Here is a 26311-nt window from a genome sequence, read left to right on the forward strand (position 1 = left end):
GTGTGTGAGTGTGTGTGTGTGTGTGTGTGTGTGTGTGTGTGTGGAGAGAGGTAGGTGTAGGGGGGCCTACTGTGTGCATGTCATGCTGCCCCCTGCTGGATGGGATACGTCAGAGCAGCTCGTGTGTGTGTGTGTGTGTGTGTGTGTGTGGAGAGAGGTGGGTCTAGGGGGGCTGCTGTGTGCATGTCATGCTGACCCCTGCTGGATGCGACATGTCAGAGCGACTGGTCTGTGCATGCACAGCACTGCCTCCTGCTGGGTGGAATTTCACCCCCCTCTGCCCAGGGCTGGCCTTGGCGACACTGGGGCCACGAGTCCTCACCGCATCCCACCCCCTCTGGCCAGTGGGCATGGTGTGGCTCACCCTGCGTCCCACCCCCCAGCGGGGCTACGCCCTACCCCAACCACGGCCCCAGGTATCGGGAGGCCAGTGGGTCTCCCATGCTGCGCAGGGGGAGATCCACTCGGTGTGTGGAGGGGGAGACCTCTGAGGCTGCCTGGCTTCCCCTGGGTCGGGGAAGAGGCGACCAGTGCCAGATCTCCCCTGCCTAGGCAGGGGCAGAAGGACAGTGGGTGGCAATGGAGGAAGAGCTTGCGCTAGCCCTGATTTCAAGGTAGCCCCCCAGGCAAGTCACACGTAGCCTCCCCATTTTGAAAGCTCCATGCACAAGCACGTGGGTTTTAGGCTGCAGCCCCTTGGGAGATCCGGTGCAGTGCCTGGGTTGGTGGGGAGGTGCAGCGCTTCAGCTGGGCTCTGGTAACACTCCTTGGGGGGTGACCTTCTCTACAGGAGGGGACCCCCCATGGGATCCAGTGGCATCACTGTGTCAGGGAGCCCTTCTAGAAGGATTCCCCCTAGAGTCCTGTATCATTGTGGATGGAGGAGAGAGTGGCTAGTGGAGGACTCTCCGTTGGGATCCAGTGTTGGTGCTGATTGGAGGGAGTCTTGCATGGGATCCAGTGTTCGTGCTGAGTCAGGGGCTGCTGATTGGAGATATTATCCCGTGGGATCCAGTGTCAGTGCTGAGTAAAGGGCTGCTGATTGGAGGGATTCTCCCCTGGGATCCAGTGTCAGTGCTGAGTAAAGGGCTGTTGATTGGAGGGATTATCCCGTGGGATCCAGTGTCAGTGCTGAGTAAAGGGCTGCTGATTGGAGGGATTCTCCCCTGGGATCCAGTGTCAGTGCTGAGTAAAGGGCTGCTGATTGGAGGGATTATCCTGTGGGATCCAGTGTCAGTGCTGGTTGGAGGCGTCTCCACTGGGATCCACTGACAGGGCTGTGTCAGCGAGTGCTTGGGGGGCAGCAAAGCCCCCGGTGCAGAAACATGCCATGCCCCAGGCCGTAGCATGCAGGGAACGGGGTGTACATGTGTCATGCGCTTCCAGGAGCGACGCCCCCCACAGCAGACCTGGGGGCGGGGGCGGTTGGAAGCCGAGCTTGTCAAACCTCAAACTAAAATTAGTCAAACCCTGAACTTTGTATTGCTCCTCCCCACAAACGCCCCGGGTCTGCTCCTAGCCCACACCCCCTGGCAAAGGGTGCCCCTAGCAGACATGCTCTGCGTGGCAGAGTTGGGGTGAAGGGTTCCCCTTTTGGTTCTCACAGCCAGCACCTCAGAGTTGCTCCAGGGTTTGGTCCTCTGGACCGGCTCAGGCCTGCTCCATAGGGGCAGGTGTGTGCATGGGGGGCTCCAGCTGAGATCTCTCACTGTCCCTCTTAACGCTCCTGGATCCGGAGCTGCCTCCCCGCCCCGATCCTGCAGCGAGGGGGTGGGGGGCAAGCGGTGGGCCAGGGGCATCTGGGCCCCGCCGGGCCAGCGGGTTCATCTGGACGTCACGCCCAGCACCTGCTTCATGTTCTCGTAGACCACGTAGCTGATGCTGACGGCCGGGATCACTTTCATGAAGTTGGGGGCGATGCCCCGGTACAGGCCAAGCACCCCCTCCCGCGACAAGATGTGCTTGAAGAGGCCCAGCATGGTTGGCTGCGGGGCGCCCTCAATGGAGGCTGGGGGGAGAAGGGGTCCTGGTCAGGTCCTGCCACTCACTGTCATGTCCACCTGACCCCTCTCCCCCAAGCTTTTAGGGAGCTTTGCCCCAGCCCTGCTCCCAGCCCCCCATGCAGTGGGGGTTTGGGAGCACTGCCAGAGTATGCCCTGCTACAGCTATTCTTTGCTCCCCACGGGGCGAAGCATGAGTTAGAGAAGCCCCAAGGCTGCTCCTGTTGACGCAGGGAGCCAGGCAGAGGGCCCCAAATATGGCGACTGCATTGCGCAGCAGCTGGGAAGCAGCCACCCAGCAAAGGGATGGCTTGCCCTGCATGGAAATCCAGCTGCCTCTGGGGTGAGGCACCTGGGCACGGCCATGCTGCACGGGGACGGCTCGTCCTAGAGCTGCTGCTGACCTGCACTAAACTCCCACTTGCCCCTTGCCCCACGGATCTGCCCCCAGGCGCTGGTCCAGGCAAAGAGCTGTGGGGAGAGGGACGAGTGCTGAGCACTTGCCGTGCACCGGGAGGAAGAACTCATCACTCCAGTAGCAAAGGCCCCAGGCCGGAAAGCAGGGAGCCCAGAACAGGGGTTACGGCTGGTCCCCCAACCAACCTGGCTACCTGGTCTGTTGGCCCATGGGGATTGCACCACCGATTGTCCTAGCCTATAATGCACCCGGGTCAGCTGTGCAACTTATGGGTCCTGCCCTGGGATGCAGAAATCTCTTCCTTAGTCCTTAGGCCATGCCCATTGCCGGGGTATCTGGGCCACTGCCCCAGCCCCCCAAAGGCATCCCTCACTCATTGCATGTCTCTCAGTCTCACCTTGGGCTTGCATCCGAGTCCTCACCAAGGCCAGGGGGTAGCTGGCTATCTGCCCACAGGTGCTGGATATCGTCCCGCAGGCCAGGAGCACCAGGATGCCGGGGTCCGCTGTGTTCCTGCTGTATTTCTGAAGCCACATGTTCTTCAGCGTCTGCAGCGGGGAGGAGAGGACAGCTGACGAGGGGGTGGATGGATGCTGGGGCAGGGGCTACAGCAGAGGGATGGGAGTTGCCAGGGATGGGGGGCTGCAGAGGGATTGCAACTGAGGACTCCTGGGTTCCATCCCCAGCTCTGAGAGGGGAGTGATGTCTAGTGATTAGAGCAGGGGGGCTGAGCGCCAGGACTCCTGGGTTCCACCCCTAGCTCTGGGAGGGGTGTGGGGTCTAGTGGTTAGAGCGCGCGGGGGGGTGGAGTGGCTGGGCGCCAGGACTCCTAGGTTCCACCTCTAGCTCTGGGAGGGGTGTGGGGTCTAGTGGTTAGAGCGCGCGGGGGGGTGGAGTGGCTGGGCGCCAGGACTCCTAGGTTCCACCTCTAGCCCTGGGAGGGGTGTGGGGTCTAGTGGTTAGAGCGGGAGGCGGGGGCTGGAAGTCAGGACTCCAGCATGCGTCCATTCTCAGCTCTCAAACCCCTACACCCAATAGTGTGGGAGGAGCCTATCGGCAAACAGGCTCCACCCCCTCCACCTCATTTGCAGGCCTGTGCACCCACGGGCCCTGACCTCGTAGATAGCCAGGTCGATGCCGGCGTAGGGGATGATGCCCAGCACGTTGGGCAGGTAGCCCTTGTAAAAGGCCCGGATTCCCTCCTTCTGCAGCATCTTCTTAGCACAGTCGGCCACCCCCGAGTACTGACCCGTCTTCCGCAGGGTCAGCCGGGTCTTCAGCACCTGCAGGAACGGATTCATTCAGGATCGTGAGAATGGCAAGGGGCCCTTGCCTGCTGCTCAAATGCAGCTGCCTCTGGGGTGGGGCAGAGCCACAGGCTAGCAGCGTAGCAATGGCTCAGCCGGTACTGAAAAGCAGCCATGTCTGGGGTGGGGCACGACCACTGACTAGCAGCCACATAGCATGGGCACACGCAATACTGAAATGCAGCTACACCGGGGTGGGGCAGAAAAACTGTTTGACAGAGCAGCTTAGGACTGAAATAAGGAATCACCGGAAGGACTGAGGGAGAGAGAACAGCATTTCTTGAGTTGGGATTTGGCCTGGGCACTGGAGCTAATGTCCCAACAGCCATTCCTATAAGGAGTTTCAAGGGCTCTTTAATGATCATGAGGTCGTACAGCTGATGTGAAAGGCACTTTTCCCCAGGGCGTCATGCTGGGCATTGGGGCCAGCCCTGATTGCAAAGGGAAGAGTGCCCCCTCCTGAGCCCCCTACCCTGCAGCACAGCGCCCCCTAGTGCGGCGCTGACTGTGAGGAGAGAGCGCCCCCTGCTGGGCACCCTCCCAACGCCTAGTGCCCCATCTGGATCAGCACTGGCTCAGAGCACCCGCTCCTCCGCAGTACACAACTCTCTAGTGCCTAGTCCGAGAGAGAGCACCCCCTACCGAGTCCCTCATAGCGAACGGGTACTTATCCCATTACTGTAGTCTCTGACCTTTCCCAATCTTCAGTGCCCTCACTGCTCACGCTGCTATTATCACCATTGTACAGTTAGGGAAACTGAGGCAAGGAGGCTGAGGGACATGCCCAAGGTCACACAGCCAGTCAGTAGCAAAGCTGGAACCTGAATTCAGGTCTCTTGAATGGCAGGCTGGTGCCTTAACCACACCTCTGATAACACCCCAAAGTCTCTGCTTTCATACAGGACAGGGGAGCTTTCAAGGAGGCTGGGCTGTAGCTACCGTGCTGGATGCAAACCCTGGAGTGGTGCCCTCTAGAGGTGGCTCAGTGTCCACGGGGGGGAAGGGGAGCCATGCCTTACCTCCATGGGGTAGATGATTGTCTGAGCAGTGGCACCGGCCAGTGAGCCGGCCACAAATCTTTCTTGCACCCGCAGCGTCTCCTGCTGCCCACGAATCGCCCGCTTGATCTGGGATGAGAAACAGCAGATCAATCGCCTGTGCCCAGAAGGCATTTTCCAGTTTGCGATCCCCGACCCACCTTCTAGCAGGCAAAGGCAGGGGCTGGGTCCTATCATGGGGTCCCAGGCTGTAGTCCCACGGGAAAGATATTCTTGGGGGGGTGGAGGAGAGCGATCTGCATTTGGGGATAGGACTGTGAGCCAGGACTCCTGGGTTCTCTCCCCAGCTCTGGGAGGGGAGTGGGGTCTAGTGGGTTAGACTAGAGGGGCTGGGACTCAGGACTCCTGGGTTCTCTCCCTAGTTCGAGGGGAGTGGAGTCCAGTGGTTTAGACTAGGGGGGCTGGGACTCAGGACTCCTGGGTTCTCTCCCTAGTTCGAGGGGAGTGGAGTCCAGTGGTTTAGATTAGGGGGGCTGGGACTCAGGACTCCTGGGTTCTCTCCCTAGCTCGAGGAGGGGAGTGTAGACACCCTGACATCCCTGTATCTGTAGTCCTCCCCCTGCCCCCCCCCCCCCGGGGCTTTGTGCCCTCGGCACCCACCTGCTCATAGGCCATGAACTTGATGGCAGACTCAGGCGCGATCTTCAGCACATTGATCCCGTTGCCACGCCAGAGTGAGCGGACGCCCCCCTCCTGGATCATGCCCTTCAGCCCCCCAAACACGTTCATGTTGTTGGTCTTGGAGGCGTGAACCTGTGCCAGAGATGCCGCAGCATGAGTGCCCGGGGAGGATGTCCTGTCTTGGAGGGGCTGGATGCCCAGCCTCGTTAGGAACCATGGCCTCGCGGAATGCAGCCACCTCTGGGGTGGTGCCCGGCAGCTGGTTAACACCTGTGCAGCAATGTTACACCGAGCCTGCACATTCAGCGCTGAAATGCAGCCACCTCTGGGGTGAGGCCCTCGATCGGTCTCACTGCCCATCTCCAAACCCCCTCTCCTTCTGCAATGTCCTTTTGGCGATGGGGTGCCCCAGAATTGCATGCAGAATTATGCGGTACGTTGTTGTACCAATGCCCAGCGGCTGCTACATTCCACCCCTGCCCATGCCAACGGGCGTCAATGCAGGGTCAGGCTATTCAGGTGCATAACGCCCATTTCCCTGTAGCCATGGCCCGAGCAATCGGCTGGGAGCCTATTTCTTTTAAACTTACCTGCATGAAAACTTTAAGCCGGTCCAGAGGGGCGGTTCCGGTTCTGGAGACAGCCCCAGCCATGGCGCCCGCGAGCAGCTGCTTCCACCACATGCCCGTCCTCTTCTCCTTCTCGGAGAATTCGTCAGGGACCGTAAGGCACTCACCGATGTCCAGGACCTGCTGGGAGAGACAAGCAGATCAGAACCAGAACCCCAAGGACAGTGCAAAGCCCTGGAAGGAAACACCCAAAGAGCAGCACCCCCTGGCTGTTAGCAGCCAACCTCAAAGCGCTTCACAAGGGAAATCAGTACCATTACTCTCCTTTTACAGATGGGGAAACTGAGGCACGGAGGGTGTGTGCGGGGAAGTGATTTGCCCAAGTAGGTATTGCCAGGAATGGAACCCGGGTGGCCCAAGTCCCAGCCCAGGGCTCTAGCTGCCAGGCCACGTACAATTCAGCATGGAGATGCCCGCAGTGGTGCAGCAGGCCGATGGCAGGTGATGGTATTTGGGTACAACAGCCTGGAGCTGGCACCCCCTAGAGGGGAAAGGCCCCATGGCCCATTCCTTGGCCCCCTGAGCCAGTCAGTCCCCCACCCCCCAGCCCTGGATCAGCACCCCGCCCCTTAGAGGGAAATTCTCCCCCCAACCCCAAGACCATCACCTAATTCGGCCGCACGCTAGCCTTGCGGCTTGTCCAAGGTCGGGTTTAATTTAGCTCGGCCGGTCGTCACGTCTCACGCTCCCAGGGAGGCGAGCAAGCGGGACAGGACCCCACGGGGCAAGGGAGGGGGATCTGATAACAGGGGCTACCAAGCCGGCATTGACCGATCCCCAGAGCCCATCCCCACCCTGGCTCTCCCTCTTCCGCAGGTGGTTACTGCCCCCTCCCAAGGGGAATCACCCCCTTGCCCTGGCTCAGAGTCAGCTCCCCCTTGCAGCCGCCCACAGGTATTTTGGGAGCCAACTCACCGCCCACGGATAGCCACCTGCAGCTGGGGGGGCCGGGGGGGCCAGGGAATCAGAGTAGCTTACATTCGGAGCCAGGCTGCTCTTCCCTTGGGGGAGGCAGGTTTAGGATTTAAGCCATCTCTACCACCGCGTGCCAGCAGTCTCCTCCAGGCACCACCCGTTGGGCCCACATGCCGAGGGAGCCCAAGAACAGCGAGAGCCATAAAGAAACGTGTCCAGAGCCCTCCTCCAGTAGGATTAAAAATTCAGGTGAGCAAAGCCCCTGAGACTGCCTGGAGCCCTAATAACACTGCTTCCTATTGATCAAGTCCCATGCTTAGGGGGATTTCCAAGCGCCTCACAAAGGCACGGGATTGTCGTCGTTATACAGATGGGGAAACTGAGGCACAGAGCAGGGAAGGGACCTGGCCAGCGTCGCACATGGAGACAGTGGTGGAGCTGGGAATAGAATCCTGAATTCTAACCTCTCCCTGCTCTAAACCCCTAGACCCCCGTGCCCTCCCAGAACCAGGGATGGAACCCAGGAGTCCTGGCTCCCAGCCCTCTGCTCTACCCACTAGACACCACTCCTCCCCCAGAGCCAGGGATAGAACCCAGGAGTCCTGGCTTCCAGCCCTCTGCTCTACCCACTAAACACCTCTCCCAGAGCCAGGGATAGAACCCAGGAGTCCTGGCTTCCAGCCCTCTGCTCTACCCACTAGACACCACTCCTCCCTCAGAGCCAGGGATAGGACCCAGGAGTCCTGGCTTCCAGCCCTCTGCTCTACCCACTAGACACCTCTCCCAGAGCCAGAGATAGAACCCAGGAGTCCTGGCTCTCAGCCCCCTCCCTTCCCCTGCTCTAACCACTAGATTCCACTCCCTTCCCAGAGCTGGGAAACCAGGAGTCCTGCCTCCCAGTATGCAGGTGCTGTTTACTGAGTCCAGCTGGCAGGAAGTGGGGGATGGCCACATGTCCTACCCGTTGAGGATCCCCCAGGATAGACTCCAAGCCCTGGGGGTGCCTCTGCTCAGCCTCCCACAGCCCGGCCAGCACCCGGAGACTCAGGAGCCCCCTGAGAGCCACCCTGTGGATCATGGTGGGGCACGCACCAGCCGGATCCCCTGCCGCTGATGCAGGTTCCTCCATGACAGGGTGAGCAGAGGAAGGTGAGAGTGGATGTAGAGGACAGGGGAGGCAATAAAGCCTCCTAGAAATCCCTCTAATTAGATTAGGGGACTCTGCGGTGGGGGAGGGACTTGGACAGGGCTTTGCCCTCTAGCTCATCCTGCCGTTTGCCTTTATGGGAGGGAAACTGAGGCACGGAGAGGGGGGAAACTGAGGCACGGGGGGCAGGGACTTGCCTGAGGTCAAGAAGAAAGCCCAGGAGTCCTGATTCCCAGCCCCCCACTGTAACCCTGGACTCCACTCCTCTCCTGAAGCTGGAGACAGAGCCGAGGAATCCTCTCCAAGGCTGCAGCCGATCCACTCCCCTCCACAGCTCATAAATCAGGGTTAAATATATCTCAGCCTGTTTGCTGATCACCAGCTGAGATTAGCCCAGCAGAGAAAGGGCCCTGGCCTCCTCCCAGCAGCCCTGGCCTCCGGGCACCTTCTAAGAAGGGGGCTCTTGCCCCCTTTTTGCTGGGATCGGGCTCAGGGATGGGTTAGGTCACGGCTCCCCGGGGGAGGAGGTGGGGGTAGGGGGGCTGCTGGTCCCCTCTGCCGCGGACAGAACCTAGAGCAAGGAGACTGCTGAGTACCTTGGTGGCAGGAATAGAACCCAGGAGTCCTGGCTGCCACCGGCCTCTTCACCCCACCTTGCCCTAACCTACTAGACCTCATGCCCCTCACAGATCCACAAATAGAACCCGTAAGTCCCCATTCCCAGCTCCCTGCTCTAGCCACTAGACATCACACATCTCCCAGAGCTGGGCAGAGAACCCCAGAGTCCTGCTCCCAGCCCCCTGCTCTAACCACTAGACCTCACTCCTCTCCCAGAGCTGGGGAGAGAACCCAGGAGTCCTGCTCCCAGCCCCCCTGCTCTAACCACTAGCTCTCACTCCCCTCCCAAAGCTGGGGAGAGAATCCAGGAGTCCTGCTCCAAGCCCCCCCTGCTCTAACCACTAGACTCCCTTCCCAGATCCAGGACTAAAACCTGGGAATCCCAACTCCTGTCTCTAGCCCAGTACACTCCCCTCAGAGCCAGGAATAAACCTCAGCAGGCCGGATTCCTAGCCCCTCTCCTCTCCCTCTCTGCTGGGATCCAGGTTGCTGGCCCTATTCCAGCCCAGCCAGGTGCCTTTAGGTTGGTGACATGAGCCGTTGGGTCTCGGTCTAGCGCCCGGTGGAGATACGCTCCGGCCCATTGATGGAGCGCATTGGCTGGGCAGCAAGAGCCCCTGGTGGGCAGTGAGGAGTACCTGGAGGTCTCCAGGGACTGGCCGGGAGCTCCCAGCTGGGAAGCAGAGTCTGGGCTCCTGGCTGGGGACCGGCTCGCGCCCCTCCTCACCGTGGAGTGCTTCCAATAGTGGACGACCTCCTCCATGTTCTCCAGCGGGTTGAGGATGAAGTGGTCTCTCCATTCGTGCCAGTCGACGGTCATGGTGCCGTCCTTGTCCATGCTGCCGAGCAGACAAGAGCCACACCCAGGGTGAGGGTCAGTTCACGTGCCCTGCCCCCTGCCCCCGATTGCTGGCCTGCGCCAACCCCCACCAGCCCAGGGACACAAGTGTTTGTGCAGATGCTTAGCCACCAAGACCCCTGCCCTACCCACTAGACCACACTCCCTTAATAATAATAATAAGAGATATACCTATCTCCTAAAACTGGAAGGGATCTTGAAAGGTCATGGAGTCCAGCCCCCTGCCTTCACCAGCAGGACCAAGTACTGATTTTTGCCCCAGATGGCGCCCTCAAGGATTGAGCTCACAACCCTGGGTTTAAGCAGGCCAATGCTCAAACCACTAAGCTATCCTTCCCCCCCTTCTGGAACTGGGGAGAGAAGCCAGGAGTCTGCAAACCCAGCCCCCCCACCACACTCCCTCCCGGAGCTGGGGAGAGAACCCAGGAGTCCTGGATCCCAGCCCTCCTGCTCTACCCACTAGACCACACTCCCTCCTGGAGCTGGGGCAAGAACTCAGGATTCCTGGCTCCCAGCCCCCCTGCTCTACCCACTAGATTGCAGCAGTAATGAATGCAGCTTGCGTGGCATAGCTGAGGCTGATCTCACGGGGGTTGCGAGCAGACAGCAGGGCAGGGTTTGGGGGTGTACAGGCCGTGCTGGGGGGGGAACGGGGGACCCCGGTCTCACCTTTGGAGGATTTTCTCTGCCTGCTGCAGAGAGATGTAGACTCCGAGGCTGTGGAATGTCTGCTGGATCTCGGACACATCGATCTGGCCTGAGCAGAAGCACAGGGACCATGCAGGTTAGCAGGGACCGTGGGGGGGGGGGATTCGGGGGGAAGCTGGGAGAGGGGGACCTATTGGGCTACAGAGCTGCACACAGGGGGCATCAACAGAACTGTGATAGGGGGTGACAAGGTGTGTGTGGGGGTTCTACGCCTCCCCCCCCCACGCTGCATGCCCAGGGAGATCAGCAGGCAGAGCTGGGACTGGGATGATTGGGGCATGGGGGGGCAGCCAGAGAGGGGCCAATCCAGGCTGCAGCCAGTGAGCTTGCCAGGGGCTAGGAGCTCCTTAAAGCCCCAGGTCTGCCCAGAGGGGGAGAAGTGGGGCTGGGGGCACTCACCCACTCTGGCTCAGCTTCCCAGAGCCCCAGCCCCAGTCTGCCCTGAGCTCCACAGCTGGTGTCTTTAGGAGGTCCTGAGTGGGTGGGAACGCCAATGGAGGCAGGGAGGGAGGGGCAGCTGGGCTCCGAGTGGGAGGTCTGGATCTGCGGGCAGGCGCGTGGGGCCATGCGTGCGTGTTGGCACGGGCGTGTGTGTGCACAAGGAGTGTGAACACACGTGTGTCTCTGGCCCTGCATGGTGAGACGTCTGTGCAGACCCTTGTGTATGTGCCCGCCCGCGAATCTGTGGGCTGCTTCCTGCCCAGCAGGCACCACTCTGTGCGGGGTGGAAGAGCGTCAAAGGTGGAGGGTCGGACCAGAGAGGGGAGAGGAGGTCAAAGCAGGACTGGGACAGAGGGGAGGAGAGAGGGAGTGGGACAGAGGGGAGGAGAGAGGGAGGGGTGGAGAGAGGGAATGGGACAGAGAGGAGAAAGGGAGTGGGACAGAGGGGAGGGCAAATCAAAGTAAATCCTGTCTGCAAGAAAGAGGGAGAGAAAAAGGAAATGAAAGAGTGTGAGGGGAGAGGGGGATGGAGAATAATTGAGAAAACGCCTTCCCTAGGGAAAGGTGGAGGAGGAAAATGGGAACAGGAGAACGGAGGAAGGGAAGGAAAAAGGGAACAGAGAGGAAGTGGAGAGAAATGTATTTATCTAGGTGAAGCAATTCACTGGCCATCCTGGCACAGAGATTAACGCCAGCCTGATGGACCAGCTGGTGGTGCCTCAAGCCGCCCACAGGTGCAGCCAGCTGCTGGGTCCCAGCTGGGCACAGCCCATGCCCACAGGGGGACCAGCCCTTGCAGCTGCCAGCTCTGCCAACGTGCTGCTCTGCCAGGTGAGACGGAGCGGAGGGGCAGCCGATGGATCTCCACGGCCCAGTGCTAACGGGAGCCACTCACCCCCTGCACATGCCTGGAGGGGCCCAGGGCCCACAGAGGCTTCGGTTCGGGGGCCCTCACCCCACCTGGGCAGGGATCCCCAAGATCAAACAGCCACTGGCCTCCGTGAGCCACCCCCACGTGCTGGCCACGAGGGTCCTCTGCGGGGCTCTTACATAAGCTGCTCAGTTCAGTTCGGGGAACTAAGGTCATTAGAATTAATCCCCAGCTGATTTCCTGGCCAGGCCCTTAGCCTGGCATGGGGCCCAGCGGGGGACGGGCTGAGATTCCAGGGCATGGAGCAGCCGGGGCAGAGCGCAGGGAGGGGGCAGCGCGGGATCCGGCCCTAGGAAGTTCTTGGTCTGCACTGCATGAAGCACAGAGAGAGGGCTCAGCGCTGTCTGCTTTGCTGTGGTATCATCCACTCGCCCATCCTGTGCCACCTCCATCCGCCCATCCTGTGCCAGCCCCATCTACCCATCCACAACACCCTCTGCCAGCCCCATCCACCCATCCTGTGCCATCCCCATCTACCCACACGCCCATCCTGTGCCAGCCCCATCTACCCATCCACACACCCTCTGCCAACCCCATCCACCCATCCTGTGCCAGCCCCATCCTTCCATCCACACACTGCCCTCAGCCAGCCCCATCCTTCCATCCACCCACCCTCTGCAGCCCCATCCACCACCACCCCGCCAGCCCCATCCAATTTATCCTGTGCCAGCCCCATCTACCCATCCACCCACCCTCTGCCAGCCCCATCCACCCATCCTGTGCCAGCTCCATCCTTCCAACCACATACCCTCTGCAGCCCCTCCGCCGCCCCTCTGCCAGCCCCATCCACCCATCCACACCCTCTCCGCAGTCCCATCCACCCGCCCACTCTCTGCCAGCCCCATCCACCCATCCTGTGCCAGCCCCATCCACCCATCCATCCCCCACCCTCAGCCACCCCATCCTTCCTTCCATCCACACACCCTCTGCCAGCCCCATCCACCCCCCACCTTCTGGCAGCCCCATCCACCTTATCCTGTGCCGGCCCCATCCACCCACCCATCCTGTGCCAGCCCCATCCTTCCATCCACCCCTGTGATGTCGTGTGTGTGTGTGTGGGTTCTTGTTTTTTCTGTGTTTCCCAGTGGTTTGCATGCACAGGGGGTGGGACTCAGTGTCCCCTAATCCTTCCATCCACCCCCCACCCTCTGCCAGGCCATCCTGTGCCACTCCCATCCCAAGATCATTCATCCATCCACTGCTATCCCAGTAACCCCTGAACCAAAGAGACGAGAGCTAACCTATCCCCACTCATCCCCCACCCCCCTACGTAGGCGGGAAGGATGGCCCAGGGGTTAGAGCACAAGCCTGAGTCTTGGTAGAGTTCAATTCACTGCTCTGCTATAGATTCCTGTAGTGCTGTGTGCCTCAGTTTCCCTCATCAGGAAGATGGGGCTTGTGAGACGCTCAGACCCTTCTGCGCATGGGAGATGCAGGGATCATTTCCAACCTGCTCTGGAGAGACGACCACCTCTGGGGTGGGACGCGGCAGGCGTCTGCCAGCACACGCCAGCGCTGCACTGCAGCACAGGGCGGGCTGTGCTGGGTAATCCTGAGCCAAGAAGAAACTGCAGGGGGTGAGCTGAGGTCGGTGGAATTTAATCAGGGAAAGCGGCCAATAATATCCCTGTCATTGCAAAAGGGCTACAGAATCGGCAGTCGCTGCCCAGACCTCAGTGGGGAGCGGAGAGCCAGCCCCCACCCTGAAGCACAGCACCCCCTTGTGCCACACGGGGGTTCGCACAGAGTACCTGGGGAGAGCGCCCCCTAGTGAGCGCCCCAAGGGACTGGCTCGTTCCTGACCCAGGAGGAAAAGCAGCCCCTAGGGATCCCTCCAGCATCACCGCCTGCTACTCGGAGGGCTCCCATCCAAGCACAGGTCCGGTGGCAGCAGACCTGACCCTGTCCAGCCTTGCTTGGCACAGGTCTGGTGGCAGCAGACCTGACCCTGTCCAGCCCTGCTTGGCACAGGCCCGGTGGCAGCAGACCTGACCCTGTCCAGCCCTGCTTGGCACAGGCCCGGTGGCAGCAGACCTGACCCTGTCCAGCCCTGCTTGGCACAGGCCCGGTGGCAGCAGACCTGACCCTGTCCAGCCCTGCTTGGCACAGGCCCGGTGGCAGCAGACCTGACCCTGTCCAGCCCTGCTTGGCACAGGCCCGGTGGCAGCAGACCTGACCCTGTCCAGCCCTGCTTGGCAGAGGCGCGGTGGCAGCAGACCTGACCCTGTCCAGCCCTGCTTGGCACAGGCCCGGTGGCAGCAGATCTGACCCTGTCCAGCCCTGCTTGGCAGAGGCCCGGTGGCAGCAGACCTGACCCTGTCCAGCCCTGCTTGGCAGAGGCCCGGTGGCAGCAGACCTGACCCTGTCCAGCCCTGCTTGGCACAGGTCCGGTGGCAACAGACCTGACCCTGTCCAGCCCTGCTTGGCACAGGTCCGGTGGCAACAGACCTGACCCTGTCCAGCCCTGCTTGGCACAGGCCCGGTGGCAGCAGACCTGATTCTGTCCAGCCTTGCCTGGCACAGGTCCGGTGGCAGCAGACCTGACCCTGTCCAATCTTGCTTGGTACAGACCCGATGGCAGCAGCCCTGACCCTGTCCAGCCCTGCTTGGCAGAGGCCCGGTGGCAGCAGACCTGACCCTGTCCAGCCCTGCTTGGCAGAGGCCCGGTGGCAGCAGACCTGACCCTGTCCAGCCCTGCTTGGCACAGGCCCGGTGGCAGCAGACCTGACTCTGTCCAGCCTTGCTTGACACACGCCCGATGGCAGCAGACCTGACCCTGTCCAGCCCTGCTTGGCACAGGCCGGTGGCAGCAGACCTGACTCTGTCCAGCCCTGCTTGGCACAGGCTCGGTGGCAGCAGACGTGCCCTGCGGGCGCTGGCTAAGAGGCTGGGCCATCATCCCATAGGTGTCTCTTCGAGCTGACAGCGCCAGCAGAGAGAGGACTAAAAAGCCACCCACCCTCCAGGCTAAAAATTGCCAGGGAGTGATGCCAGCTGCGCCTGCTTCTCATCTCTGCGCTGCCCACACACAGCACGGCATCCCTGCCCCCTTCCCCATCACGGGCCAGCGCCCACCCCAGGGGACCGATCCCAAGGGCCAGAGTGGGGAGCAGGGGCTCCAGCTTCATCCTTGATATAGGGCTGAGGGAGACCCCGCCCCCCGCAAGCTCCTGGCTTGGAGTGGGGGTTAAAAATGTGGGGGTAGGGATCAAGTGGCTGGGAGTCCTTTAATTCCCCGGCACCAGCCCGGATCCAGCCCCGTCTCTGGCTGGAAGCGGCTTTCAATCGAACGCCCTGCACCTCGCCCATCACTTCGCCATGTGGATCGAGTGGGTTGGGGCTCAGTTCAGCTCCTGACCCCAGGCCCCATGTGCTGGCAGTCCCAGCAAGGAGGCCATGGACGAGGGGGATGACGAGACCGTCGAAGCCGGGCGCATGGTGTGTGTTATTATGGTAGTACCCAGAAGCCTTCAACTGAGATTGGGGGCCCATGGTGCTGGAAACGGGAGCCCTGGCTCCTAGAGTCGAGACCCTCCCTGCTCTAACCACTAGACCCCACACCCCTCTAAGAGCCAGGGATAGAACCCAGGCGTCCTGGCTTCCAGTCCCCTCCTCCACTCTAACCACTAGACCCCACTCCTCTCTAAGAGCCAGGGATACAACCCCAGGAGTCCTGGCTCCCAGCCCCGCCCCCCCCCAATACTAGACTTACTGGGACATATTCTCTTCTCACTACCACCAGTGTAAACGCAGAGTAGCTCCACTCCGTCGGGTTTACATCCAAGGTAACTGAGCCCCCATATTTATATCTCACTCATTATGCAGCCTCAGGTCTTAGACCTGACTGGACCTCGTCTCTCTCAGGGAGCCAGATCTCATCCATGCCCATCGCTCCACACCCATCCCCCAGGCGACAGGGAGCACTGGACACTTGCCATCCCTCGAGCAGCCAGACACAACAGGAAACCAGTCTGGAACCAAGAGGTGAAGAAGCTCCTAGACAGACAGATCCTCTCCCGAGCTGGGGATAAAACCCAGGAATCCTGGCTCCCAGCTCCCCCTGTTCTAACCACTAGACACCACTCCCCCGAACCAGGGACCGCCCCGAGGAATCCTGGCTCCCAACTCCCCCTGCTCTAACCACTAGACCCCACTCCCCTCCCAGAACCAGGGACAGCACCGAGGAATCCTGGCTCCCAGCTCCCCCTGCTCTAACCACTAGACTCTCTCCTTTTAGAGACATAATGAGCAAAGATCGAGGCGCTGATGTCAGAGGCTCATCACCTGGTAGCAGGTGAATAGGGACTGGAGCAGCCCCGGGTGGTGCTGAGCCTGGCACTAGGCCCTGTCCCATTCAGGATCGTCCCTTCAAACACAATGAGGGAGCAACCCAGGCGCCTGGGTGGGGTCGGGGGCTCGTGGGAGCCAGATTCGGCGGGTGATGGCCTGAGGGAACCAGGGAAGGAAGCTGGAACTGACCGAGACAGGTCTGATTCTCAGTCACTCAGGCCCCTCCAGCAGTGCAACCGAAGAGTCCCGCCAGTTCAAGGGGGGGGTCCCCCCAGCCGGTGTGGAGCTGGCACATGGGCCCTACTCCCAGCCCCCTGGCACAGGTGGCAGATCTGAGCCCCATGCCCAGGGGACAGATGGGGGAGCATCAGGGACTGGATGGGGGCATGACGAGGTGGCCCTGGGGAGCATGAGAGGGGTGGGGCCAGATTCCTCTGTGCCCTGGCTATTCTCTGCCCCGCAGGGGCCGTGGGCAGCAGATGCAAGGAGCCCAAGCCCAGATCCCCAAGCTCCAAGCCATCTTGGCCCCCATCACTGAGCGTAGGGCTTGGAGCAACCCGGACGGGGGGCAGGGGGAGAGGAGATGGAGGAAGGCGAGAGGAGGGCAGATTTTGGGGGTAGAAACAGAGGAAAGAAGGAAGGGGAAAGGGAGAGGAGGGCTGATGGGAGGGAGGGACTGAAGAGGGAGAGGGAGTGATGGCATGGGGGATGGAGGGAGGGACGGAAGGGGGAAAGGAGGGGCCGTTGGGGGAGCAGTGGGGTGGGGGTGGAGGGAGGGATGGAAGGGGGAAAGGAGGAGCCGTTGGGGGAGCAGTGGGGTGGGGGACGGAGGGAGGGATGGAAGGGGGAAAGGAGGGGCCGTTGGGGGAGCAGTGAGGTGGAGGACGGAGGGAGGGATGGAAGGGGGAAAGGAGGGGCTGTTGGGGGAGCAGTGGCGTGGGGGACGGAGGGAGGGATGGAAGGGGGAAAGGAGGGGCCGTTGGGGGAGCAGTGGCGTGGGGGTGGAGGGAGGGATGGAAGGGGGAAGGGAGGAGCCATTGGGGGAGCAGTGGGGTGGGGGTGGAGGGAGGGATGGAAGGGGGAAGGGAGGAGCCGTTGGGGGAGCAGTGGGGTGGGGGTGGAGGGAGGGATGGAAGAGGGAAGGGAGGAGCCATTGGGGGAGCAGTGGGGTGGGGGTGGAGGGAGGGATGGAAGGGGGAAGGGAGGGGCCGTGGGGGAGAGCAGTGGGGTGGGGGACGGAGGGAGGGATGGAAGGGGGAAAGGAGGGGCCGCTGGGGGAGCAGTGGGATGGGGTGGAGGGAGGGATGGGAGCGGTGACATAGAGGACGGAGGGAGGGATGGAAGGGGAAGGGAGGGGCCGTTGGGGGAGCAGTGGGGTGGGGGTGGAGGGAGGGATGGAAGGGGAAGGGAGGGGCCGTTGGGGGAGAGCAGTGGGGTGGGGGATGAAGGGAGGGATGGAAGAGGAAGGGAGGGGCTGTTGGGGGAGCAGTGGGGTGGGGGTGGAGGGAGGGATGGACGGGGAGGGGCCGTTGGGGGAGAGCAGTGGGGTGGGGGATGAAGGGAGGGATGGAAGAGGAAGGGAGGGGCCATTGGGGGAGAGCAGTGAGGTGGAGGACGGAGGGAGGGATGGAAGGGGGAAAGGAGGGGCCGTTGGGGGAGAGCAGTGGGGTGGGGGATGAAGGGAGGGATGGAAGAGGAAGGGAGGGGCTGTTGGGGGAGCAGTGGGGTGGGGGTGGAGGGAGGGATGGAAGAGGAAGGGAGGGGCTGTTGGGGGAGCAGTGGGGAGGGGGAGGGACGAAAGGGAGAAGGAAGGTAGCGGAGGCAATGGGGAGCGGAATGGAGGTTGGGGGAGAAGTGGGGGGGAGGGAAGGGAGGTGGCAGGGGTGTGTGGAGGAGGGATGGAAGGGGAAGGGAGGGGCTGCTGGGGAGCAGTGGGGGGGGACAGAGGGAAGGGAGATGGCAGGGGAGGGTGACACAGGGAAGGAAGGCAGCAGGGGGGTGGGTGTGGAGAGAGGGATGGATGGGGGAAGGGAGGGGCCGTTGGACTAGCAGTGGGGAAGGGGATAGCGGCAAGGGAGGTGGTGTGGGGGTAGGGGAAGGGGTGGTGGTTGGGGGAGCAGTGGGGTGGGGGATGGAGGGAGGGAGAAGGGAGGTAGTGGAGGCAATAGAGGAGGGAGGGAAAGTTGGGGGAGCAGTGGGGTGGGGGACATAGGGAAGGGAGGTGGGAGGGCAGCGGGAGGGGACGCGGGGAAGGGAGGTGGCAGAGGGGCAGGAGGAGGGGATGGAGGGAAGAGAGGCGGTGAGGGGGAAGAGGCGGGGGAGGGGGACGGAGGCGGGGGGCGAGGGGGGCCATACCATCGTTGTTACGGTCCAGGCTGTGGAACATGAGTCGCAGTTTGCGCTCTCGCTCCTGCAGGTAAGACACAAACTCCTCGAAGTCCAGCTCACCGTCCCGGTCCGTGTCGCCCTCGCGCAGGATCTCCTGGGGGGAGAGCGGCCATGAGGACCTGCTGCCCCACATCACACCTCCGCTGCTGAGACTGGGGGCCAGGACGTCTGGGTTCTATCCTTGGCTCGGGGAGGGGAGTGGGGTCTAGTGGTTAGAGCGGAGTTGGGGGCTGGGAGCAGGACGTCTGGGTTCTATCCTTGGCTCGGGGAGGGGAGTGGGGTCTAGTGGTTAGAGCAGAGTTGGGGGCTGGGAGCAGGACGCCTGGGTTCTGTCCCCAGCTCGGGGAGGGGAGGGGAGGACAGTGAGGTCTAGCGGATAGAGGGGGAAGGGGGCATTCTATGTGTGTGACACTTGGATTGTGGGAGAAGGTGTGTTTGTGGCAGAACACACACCCGGGGGGGAGGGGGAGAGGGTGTGTATCCCCCTAAGGAAATATCAGATTGGTTGCATGTGTTACTGTGTGCAAGCACAGGTGAGCGTGCAAGGTTGTGAGTGAGCTGAGTGTGCAAGGGTGCTCGTGCGAGCAGAGTTTGCAGGACAGATTCCCATGCACCGGGATGCCAGCTGCAGGAACTTGCCCCCCTGCCCTGGGGGGTGGCCTTACCCACCCGTAGGGAGTTCCAGGAAGCCCCATCCAGCTGATGGGCACCAGGCAGGGGCAGGGGGGTGGCCCGGGGCCCATGCTGGAAAAGCCAAGGCCATGTGCCCCGGGAATGTCTCCCCCTGGCAATGACAGAGGGGTTATTGTGCCTGAGCTGATGCCGCCTCTCACACATCTGGCCTCTGGCCAACCCAAATGTTCCCAGTGTCACAGGGGAGGTCTCCACCACCACGCAAAACCCAGCTCTACAAAGTGCCAGGATCCCTACTTCCACCGAGGGAAACTGAGGCACAAAGTGGGGCAGGGACTTGGCCCAGGAAGAGAATCCAGGAGTCCAGACTCCCAGACACCCCTAAACTGCACTCTAATCACCAGTCCCCTCCCAGAGCTCGGTATAGAACCCAGGAGTCCTGCCTCCCAGACGTCCCTCCTCTAGCTGACAGTCCTGTGCCCTAGCCGCTGACCCATACTGCTCCTTGCCCAGGACTCCAGAACTGGGTTTGGTTTGGATCTGGATTCCACTGGACCCCAAGCACCAGTGTCCAAAATGGGGTTTGGATATGAGCCCTCTGTGCTCTTCCCACACTCTACTGGGACCTTGTGACGGGGCAGGGGTCCCTGGCCCAGGTGACCAGAACCAACAGTCCCACGCTGGCCTCTCTGGCTTTGCCACGTGTCCCTCGTTATTAGGACACGGTTCAGGCCTGGATCGGGCCCAGCTATTTTCGGCTTGTTCTGTTTACATTCCACATGCCGGTCCGGCTCGCTTGCACGTCCCAGCCGCTCATGTGAGAGGCTGAGGAGACGGGCGGCGGGACAGGGGCGGATGTGAGGGCACAGCTTGGGCACTTGTTCTGTGAGGCATTCCAGGCACGTGCAATCACAACAGGCTGGAAATTAGGTAATCCAGGGCCTGGAGTAAGGGGATGGGGAGTCAGGACTCCTGGGTTCGATTCCCTGCTTTTGGGGCGGGGAGTAGAGTCTAGTGGTTAGAGCAGAGGGGCTGGAAGTCAGGACTCCTGGGTTCGATTCTCTGCTTTGGGAGGGGAGTAGGAGCTAGTGGTAAGAGCAGGGAGCTGGGAGTCAAAATTCTTGGGCTCTGTTACAAACCCAGGGAAGGAAGTGGGAAGTATTAGGAATCAGGACTCCTGGGTTCTTTTGCCAGCTTTGGGAGGAGAGTAGGGGCTAGTGGTCAGAGCAGGGGGCTAGGAGTCGGGGTTCCTGGGTTCGATTCCCTGCTTTGGGAGGGGAGTAGGAGCTAGTGGTTAGAGCGGGGGCGGGGTGAGGACTCCTGGGCTTTGTCACAAACCCAGGGAAGGAGGTGGGAAGTATTAGGAGTCAGAACTCCTGGGTTCTATTCCCAGCTTTGGGAAAGAAGTAGGAGCTAGTGGTCAGAGCAGGGGGCTGGGAGTCAGAACTCCTGGGTTCTATTCCCTGCTTTGGGAAGGGAGTAGGAACTAGTGGTCAGAGCAGGGGGCTGGGAGTCAGGACTCTTGGGTTCTAGTCCTATTACTGCCACCAGCTCCAGGTGTGACTTGGCAGAACGCTCCGTGAGCTCAGGGATCGGAGTAGGGGGTATCCAGCGGCTCCCCAGCCTCTGCAGCTCTGTGATAGTAAAAAGGCCACGAGCAATGGACTAAACACAAGACCGGAGATGTGAGTCGGGGCCTATTTATACCTTCCCATGTTTGTATGTTTCATTCAGACCTCCCTCAGCTCTGTTTCCCCTGACACTGAGCTTTCTAAGCAGAGGGGCCCCCAGCCACTCCCGCCGAGCCGAACCCACTGGCTGGAGCTGGGGGCGCAGAACTGGGGGCGCAGAATGGACCCGGCCCGCCCCAGGGTCAATCCAAGCTGGAAAAGCCCTGTCGAGTCCTCCCCACCCCCAGCCGCTGCAGGGTGGGCCTGGCAGATTGGGCCGCCTAGCGGCACAGAAGTGTGTGCACGGGGGCATGCACACACTTGCACATGCTCATGCCCATTCATGCCCGAGGACACGTGGGCACACACAGGCATGAGGCCACCCCCAGGCAGGGCCATAAAGCACATGTGCAAGAGGACACAGCAGCACATGCACGAGGGCACACGTTTGCACGAGGGCACATGACTGCACAGACACGGGCTTGCATATGAAGAAACAGGCAGACACACCTATGGGTTGCAGCCACGCATGGGGCAGCTCACGCAGGAACAGATGTGCATACACATGCATTTGCACACCCTCCTGGGGTCTGTGGGATAGTAGAATGCCCCCCTCCCCCATGGGTAAAGCTAAGGGGACCCCAAGCAAAGACCGAAATACTCTGAAGACAAGGGAGCACTTTCTGGACAAAGTCTAGCAAGGAGACTCCAGGACTCCTGGGTATGCGTGTCCATATACAAGTGAGTGTGGACTCATGTTCTCCCCTTCCCCCCATGAAAACACCTGTGTGTGTCCCTCACACACACGTGCCCAGGTCCATGTACAGCTCGTGTGCACGCTCAGACGCCCCACGCGTGTTCGTGTGCGGACAGCTGCGTAGGTGCACGCCATCACGCGTGTGGTCACATGCACGTGTGTCTGCCACACAGGCTAGGGTGTGTGTACGCCCGTGTGCCCTCAGTCAAGCACGTCCCTGCTTGCATGCAAGATGGGGGGTCCATCTTCCCACTCACTGAGCCCCAGGTGTCCCTCCCCAGAGGCGGGCACTGTCCCACCAGGGGAGGGGACTCTGATAGCTAACAGGGTCAAAATCGTAGGGGCTGGGGGAGAGGGGATCCCCCCCTTGCACCCCATGACCCCAATGCCCATCCACTCCTGGATGCATTGGCACGCGGAGACGAAAGCGACATCTCCCAGCTGGAGAACCCAGGCCCAGGGCTGAGCAGTCCGCACTGCTGAGAAATGCTGGGGCCCCCTGAATATCAGTGGGACAGAGCAGGCGGGGTTCCCGCCTCGCCCCATCTCAGCAAGGGAGCTGGGAGGTGGAGGAGGAGGGAGTAGCTCCCAATGTCACTGTCCATCCTCTGCCTCTTGCTCCTGCTGCCCAGGGGAGGGGGAGTGGGGAGGGCAGGACTTTCCAGGCCCATATTAAAGACCCATCACTTCCCAGGCAGAGTTCAGGAGATACTCAAAATGGGAAGTAGTGGGGTCTAGTGATTAGAGCAGGAGGGGCCTGGGACCCTGAACTCCTGGGTTCTATTCCAAGTGTGGAGGAGGAGGGGGGGTCTGGTGGGTTAGAGCAACGGGGGCTGGGAGCCAGAACTCCTGGGTTCTATCCTCAGTTTGGAGAAGGGGGTTGGGGTCTGGTGGGTTAGAGCAATAGGGGCTGGGAGCCAGAACTCCTGGGTTCTATCCTCAGTTTGGAGAAGGGGGTTGGGGTCTGGTGGGTTAGAGCAATAGGGGCTGGGAGCCAGAACTCCTGGGTTCTATTCTCAGTTTGGAGAAGGGTGTGGGGGGGTCTGGTGGGTTGGAGCTGGGAGCCAGAACTCCTGGGTTCTATGTTCAGTGTGCGTGTGGGGGGCCTGGTGGGTTAGAGCAATGGGGGCTGGGAGCCAGAACGCCTGGGGTCTATCCTCAGTTTGGAGAAGGGGGTTGGGGTCTGGTGGGTTAGAGCAATGGGGGCTGGGAGCCAGAACTCCTGGGTTCTATGTTCAGTGTGTGTGGGTGGGGGCCTGGTGGGTTAGAGCAATGGGGGCTGGGAGCCAGAACTCCTGGGTTCTATGTTCAGTGTGTGTGTGTGGGGGCCTGGTGGGTTAGAGCAATGGGGGCTGGGAGCCAGAACTCCTGGGTTCTATGTTCAGTGTGTGTGTGGGGGGGGGCCTGGTGGGTTAGAGCAATGGGGGCTGGGAGCCAGAACGCCTGGGGTCTATCCTCAGTTTGGAGAAGTGGGTTGGGGTCTGGTGGGTTAGAGCAACGGGGGCTGGGAGCCAGAACTCCTGGGTTCTATGTTCAGTGTGTGTGTGGGGGGCCTGGTGGGTTAGAGCAATGGGGGCTGGGAGCCAGAACGCCTGGGGTCTATCCTCAGTGTGGAGAGCGGGGTTGGGGTCTGGTGGGTTAGAGCAATGGGGGCTGGAAGCCAGAACGCCTGGGGTCTATCCTCAGTTTCGAGAAGGGGGTTGGGGTCTGGTGGGTTAGAGCAATGGGGGCTGGGAGCCAGAACTCCTGGGTTCTATGTTCAGTGTGTGTGGGTGGGGGCCTGGTGGGTTAGAGCAATGGGGGCTGGGAGCCAGAACTCCTGGGTTCTATGTTCAGTGTGTGTGTGTGGGGGCCTGGTGGGTTAGAGCAATGGGGGCTGGGAGCCAGAACGCCTGGGGTCTATCCTCAGTTTCGAGAAGGGGGTTGGGGTCTGGTGGGTTAGAGCAATGGGGGCTGGGAGCCAGAACTCCTGGGTTCTATGTTCAGTGTGTGTGGGTGGGGGCCTGGTGGGTTAGAGCAATGGGGGCTGGGAGCCAGAACTCCTGGGGTCTATCCTCAGTGTGGAGAAGGGGGTTGGGGTCTGGTGGGTTAGAGCAACGGGGGCTGGGAGCCAGAACTCCTGGGTTCTATGTTCAGTGTGTGTGGGGGGGGCCTGGTGGGTTAGAGCAACGGGGGCTGGGAGCCAGAACGCCTGGGGTCTATCCTCAGTGTGGAGAGCGGGGTTGGGGTCTGGTGGGTTAGAGCAATGGGGGCTGGGAGCCAGAACGCCTGGGGTCTATTCCCAGCTCTGCCACTGATTCACTGCATGACCCTGGGCACGTCCCCTTACTCCATGCCTCAGTTTCCCCACTGGCCAGTGAAGCTGTGCCACTCCCGGCCAGCGAGGAGCCCCTCCCCGCTCACCTGTTCAGCTCGGGAGCTGGCATTCATGCCCATCCGCGCCAGCCCCTCCCGCAGCTCGTTGATGTCCACCCGCCCGTCCTTGTTGGTGTCCAGCTGGTCGAAGAGCTCGGCCCAGCGCTTCCGGCGCTCGGGGTCCCGGCTGTCCGGGCACAGCGCCGGCCCCCCATCCCGCGCCCCCCGCATGGCGGTGCCCCCCGCTAAGCCCCGGGGCTGGGGGGGCCCCGCATGCCAGGCTCCAGCGCTGGGGTCTCAGCGCCTCCGGGCCCCTCCCCGGGCGCTGGGGCTGGGCGGAGCGGCCCGGCGCTGCATGGCCTCGGTGCGGGTACCCCGGGGCTCCGCTCCCGCCCGGGGCGGTGCGATCCCTGCCAGGCGGCTCCGGGAAAAGCCGCGCCGCCAGCACAAGGGCATGGCACAATGCGCTGGTTGGCGTCGCCTCCCACGGAGATTGTTTCCTCCGCCCCCAAACCCTTCCCTCCGCCCCCGCCGCTTCCCCCCGCTGGCCTACGGCTCGGGGGGGGGTTGTGGCACCCAGGAGTCCTGGGCCCCTCTGACAGGCTGCAGCCTTCCCCATTCTGCTAGGAGCTCTCTGCTGCCAGGGAAAGCTAACAAAGGAACAGGAGGCCAGGACTCCTGGGTCCTATCCCCAGCTCTGGGAGGGGAGTGGGGGCTAGTGGTTAGAGCGGGGTGGGCTAGGAGCCAGGACTCCTGGGTCCTATCCCCAGCTCTGGGAGGGGAGTGGAGGCTAGTGGTTAGAGCAGGGTGGGCTAGGAGCCAGGACTCCTGGGTCCTATCTCCAGCTCTGGGAGGGGAGTGGGGGCTAGTGGTTAGAGCTGGGAGCCAGACTCCTGGGTCCTATCTCCAGCTCTGGGAGGGGAGTGGTGGCTAGTGGTTAGAGCTGGGAGCCAGGACTCCTGGGTCCTATCTCCAGCTCTGGGAGGGAAGTGGGCGCTAGTGGTTGGAGCAGGGGTCTGGGAGTCAGGATTCCTGGGTCCTATCCCAAGTTTGGGGGGCAGGCAGTAGTGGTTAGAGTGAGGGGGGCCAAGAGACAGGACTCCTGGATCCTATCCTCAGCTCTGGAAGGGGGGGTGTGGGCTAGTGGTCAGAGCAGGGGGTGGGGCACCAGCTCCAGGAGGAGAGTGGGGTATAGTGGTTACAGCGGGGTAGGACTGGAAACCAGGACTCCTGGGTTCCATTCCTGGCTCTGCCACTGTCTCTCTATGTGACCAGGGCATGTGCCCTTTGGATAAAGAGCATGTTGTGGAGAAGTTCACGCTGGGCTGCTAGTAAGGGATACGGGATTGTTCCCAGCCCACAGCTGCATGGCAGCCTGCATGTGAAACAAACCTGGGGGTCCTCGGCCCAGCTTGCCCCCCTGTGATCGGTGCTAGCTGGGCCCTGTGCTGGCAGCCACAGCGGAAAGGCCATGGCCCTGATGGGCCAGGGACACCAGAGGCCCAGCTTGCCCAGAGAAAGGGTCCCCTATGGGCAGAAGCATTGAGGCTCATCGGGGATGGGCGTGTAGGGCTTGGCTGGTGGGGTCGTCCCTGCTCAGCTAACTCCTTTTGCGCCCCAGGGTGCACAGAGCTTGAGATGCTGGGCCAGATCCGCAGTGGGTGCAAATCAGCCCAGCTTCACTGAGAACAGAGCCACATCCATTTACACCAGTGGGGGATCTGGCACTATTGACGCCAATGGAGCCACACCCATTTACACCAGTGGGCGATCTGGCCCTATGACTCCAATGGAGTGATGCCCATTTACACCAGTGGGGGATTTGGCCCTATTGACTCCAATGGAGTGATGCCCATTTACACCAGGGGGGGATCTGGCCCTATTGACGCCAATGGAGTGACACCCATTTACACCAATGGGGGATCTGGCCCTATTGACTCCAATGGAGTGACGCGCATTGACACCAGCTGGGGAGGTGGCCCATTGGGTGGATGTCGCCGCCTGCCTTAACCCTGGACCATGTCCCCAGTTACTTTTGTATTTCAGGCTGGGAAAATGGAGCAAGAATCTCCCAAAACTGGGAGCTCCTTAAACCACCTGCTGTCGCCAGCCTGGGGCCCACAACAAGGAGCTGTATGGGTCAGATCCGCACCGCATGGTTATCTACCCAGCACAGACTAAACCCTGACAGTCCAGGGGCCAGCAGGTGCTGGGCTCAGAGCAAATCCCGGAACAGGCAGGACGTCCTTGTTGGTTGTTCTGAATCTCGGTCAGGAACAGCCCAGCTGTTATATCTACCAATGTGATGCCCCTCTGCCATGTACATTGGGCAAACCAGACAGTCTCTACACAAAAGAATAAATGGACACAGGTCAGACGTCAAGAATTATAACATTAAAAAACCAGTTGGAGAACACTTCAGGGCTGCCCGGGGGGGGGGGGGGGGCAAGTGGGGCAATTTGCCCTGGGGCCCACAGGGGCCCCCACGAGAATATAGTATTCTATAGTATTGCAACTTTTTTTTATGGAAGGGGCTCCTGATATTCCTTTGCCCCAGGCCCCCCGA

The 26311-nt window shown here is 61.4% G+C and overlaps 1 protein-coding gene across 1 annotated transcript; it reads right to left on the bottom strand.

Moving 5' to 3' along the window:
• Positions 1-290: 290 nt before the first annotated feature.
• Positions 291-24004, bottom strand: SLC25A23 (solute carrier family 25 member 23). The gene is made up of 10 exons (XM_050925033.1): positions 23794-24004; positions 18298-18424; positions 10242-10329; positions 9441-9552; positions 5995-6153; positions 5384-5536; positions 4745-4852; positions 3534-3701; positions 2816-2966; positions 291-2008 (listed from the first exon to the last, which is right to left on the bottom strand). Exons 1-10 carry the CDS (start codon positions 23974-23976, stop codon positions 1824-1826), a joined length of 1434 nt encoding a protein of 477 aa, XP_050780990.1. The 5' UTR covers positions 23977-24004; the 3' UTR covers positions 291-1823.
• Between the last annotated feature and the right edge of the window lie 2307 nt (positions 24005-26311).

Source organism: Gopherus flavomarginatus, chromosome 16 (assembly GCF_025201925.1).
Source record: "Gopherus flavomarginatus isolate rGopFla2 chromosome 16, rGopFla2.mat.asm, whole genome shotgun sequence".
In the NCBI taxonomy this organism is placed as follows: Eukaryota; Metazoa; Chordata; order Testudines; family Testudinidae; genus Gopherus; species Gopherus flavomarginatus.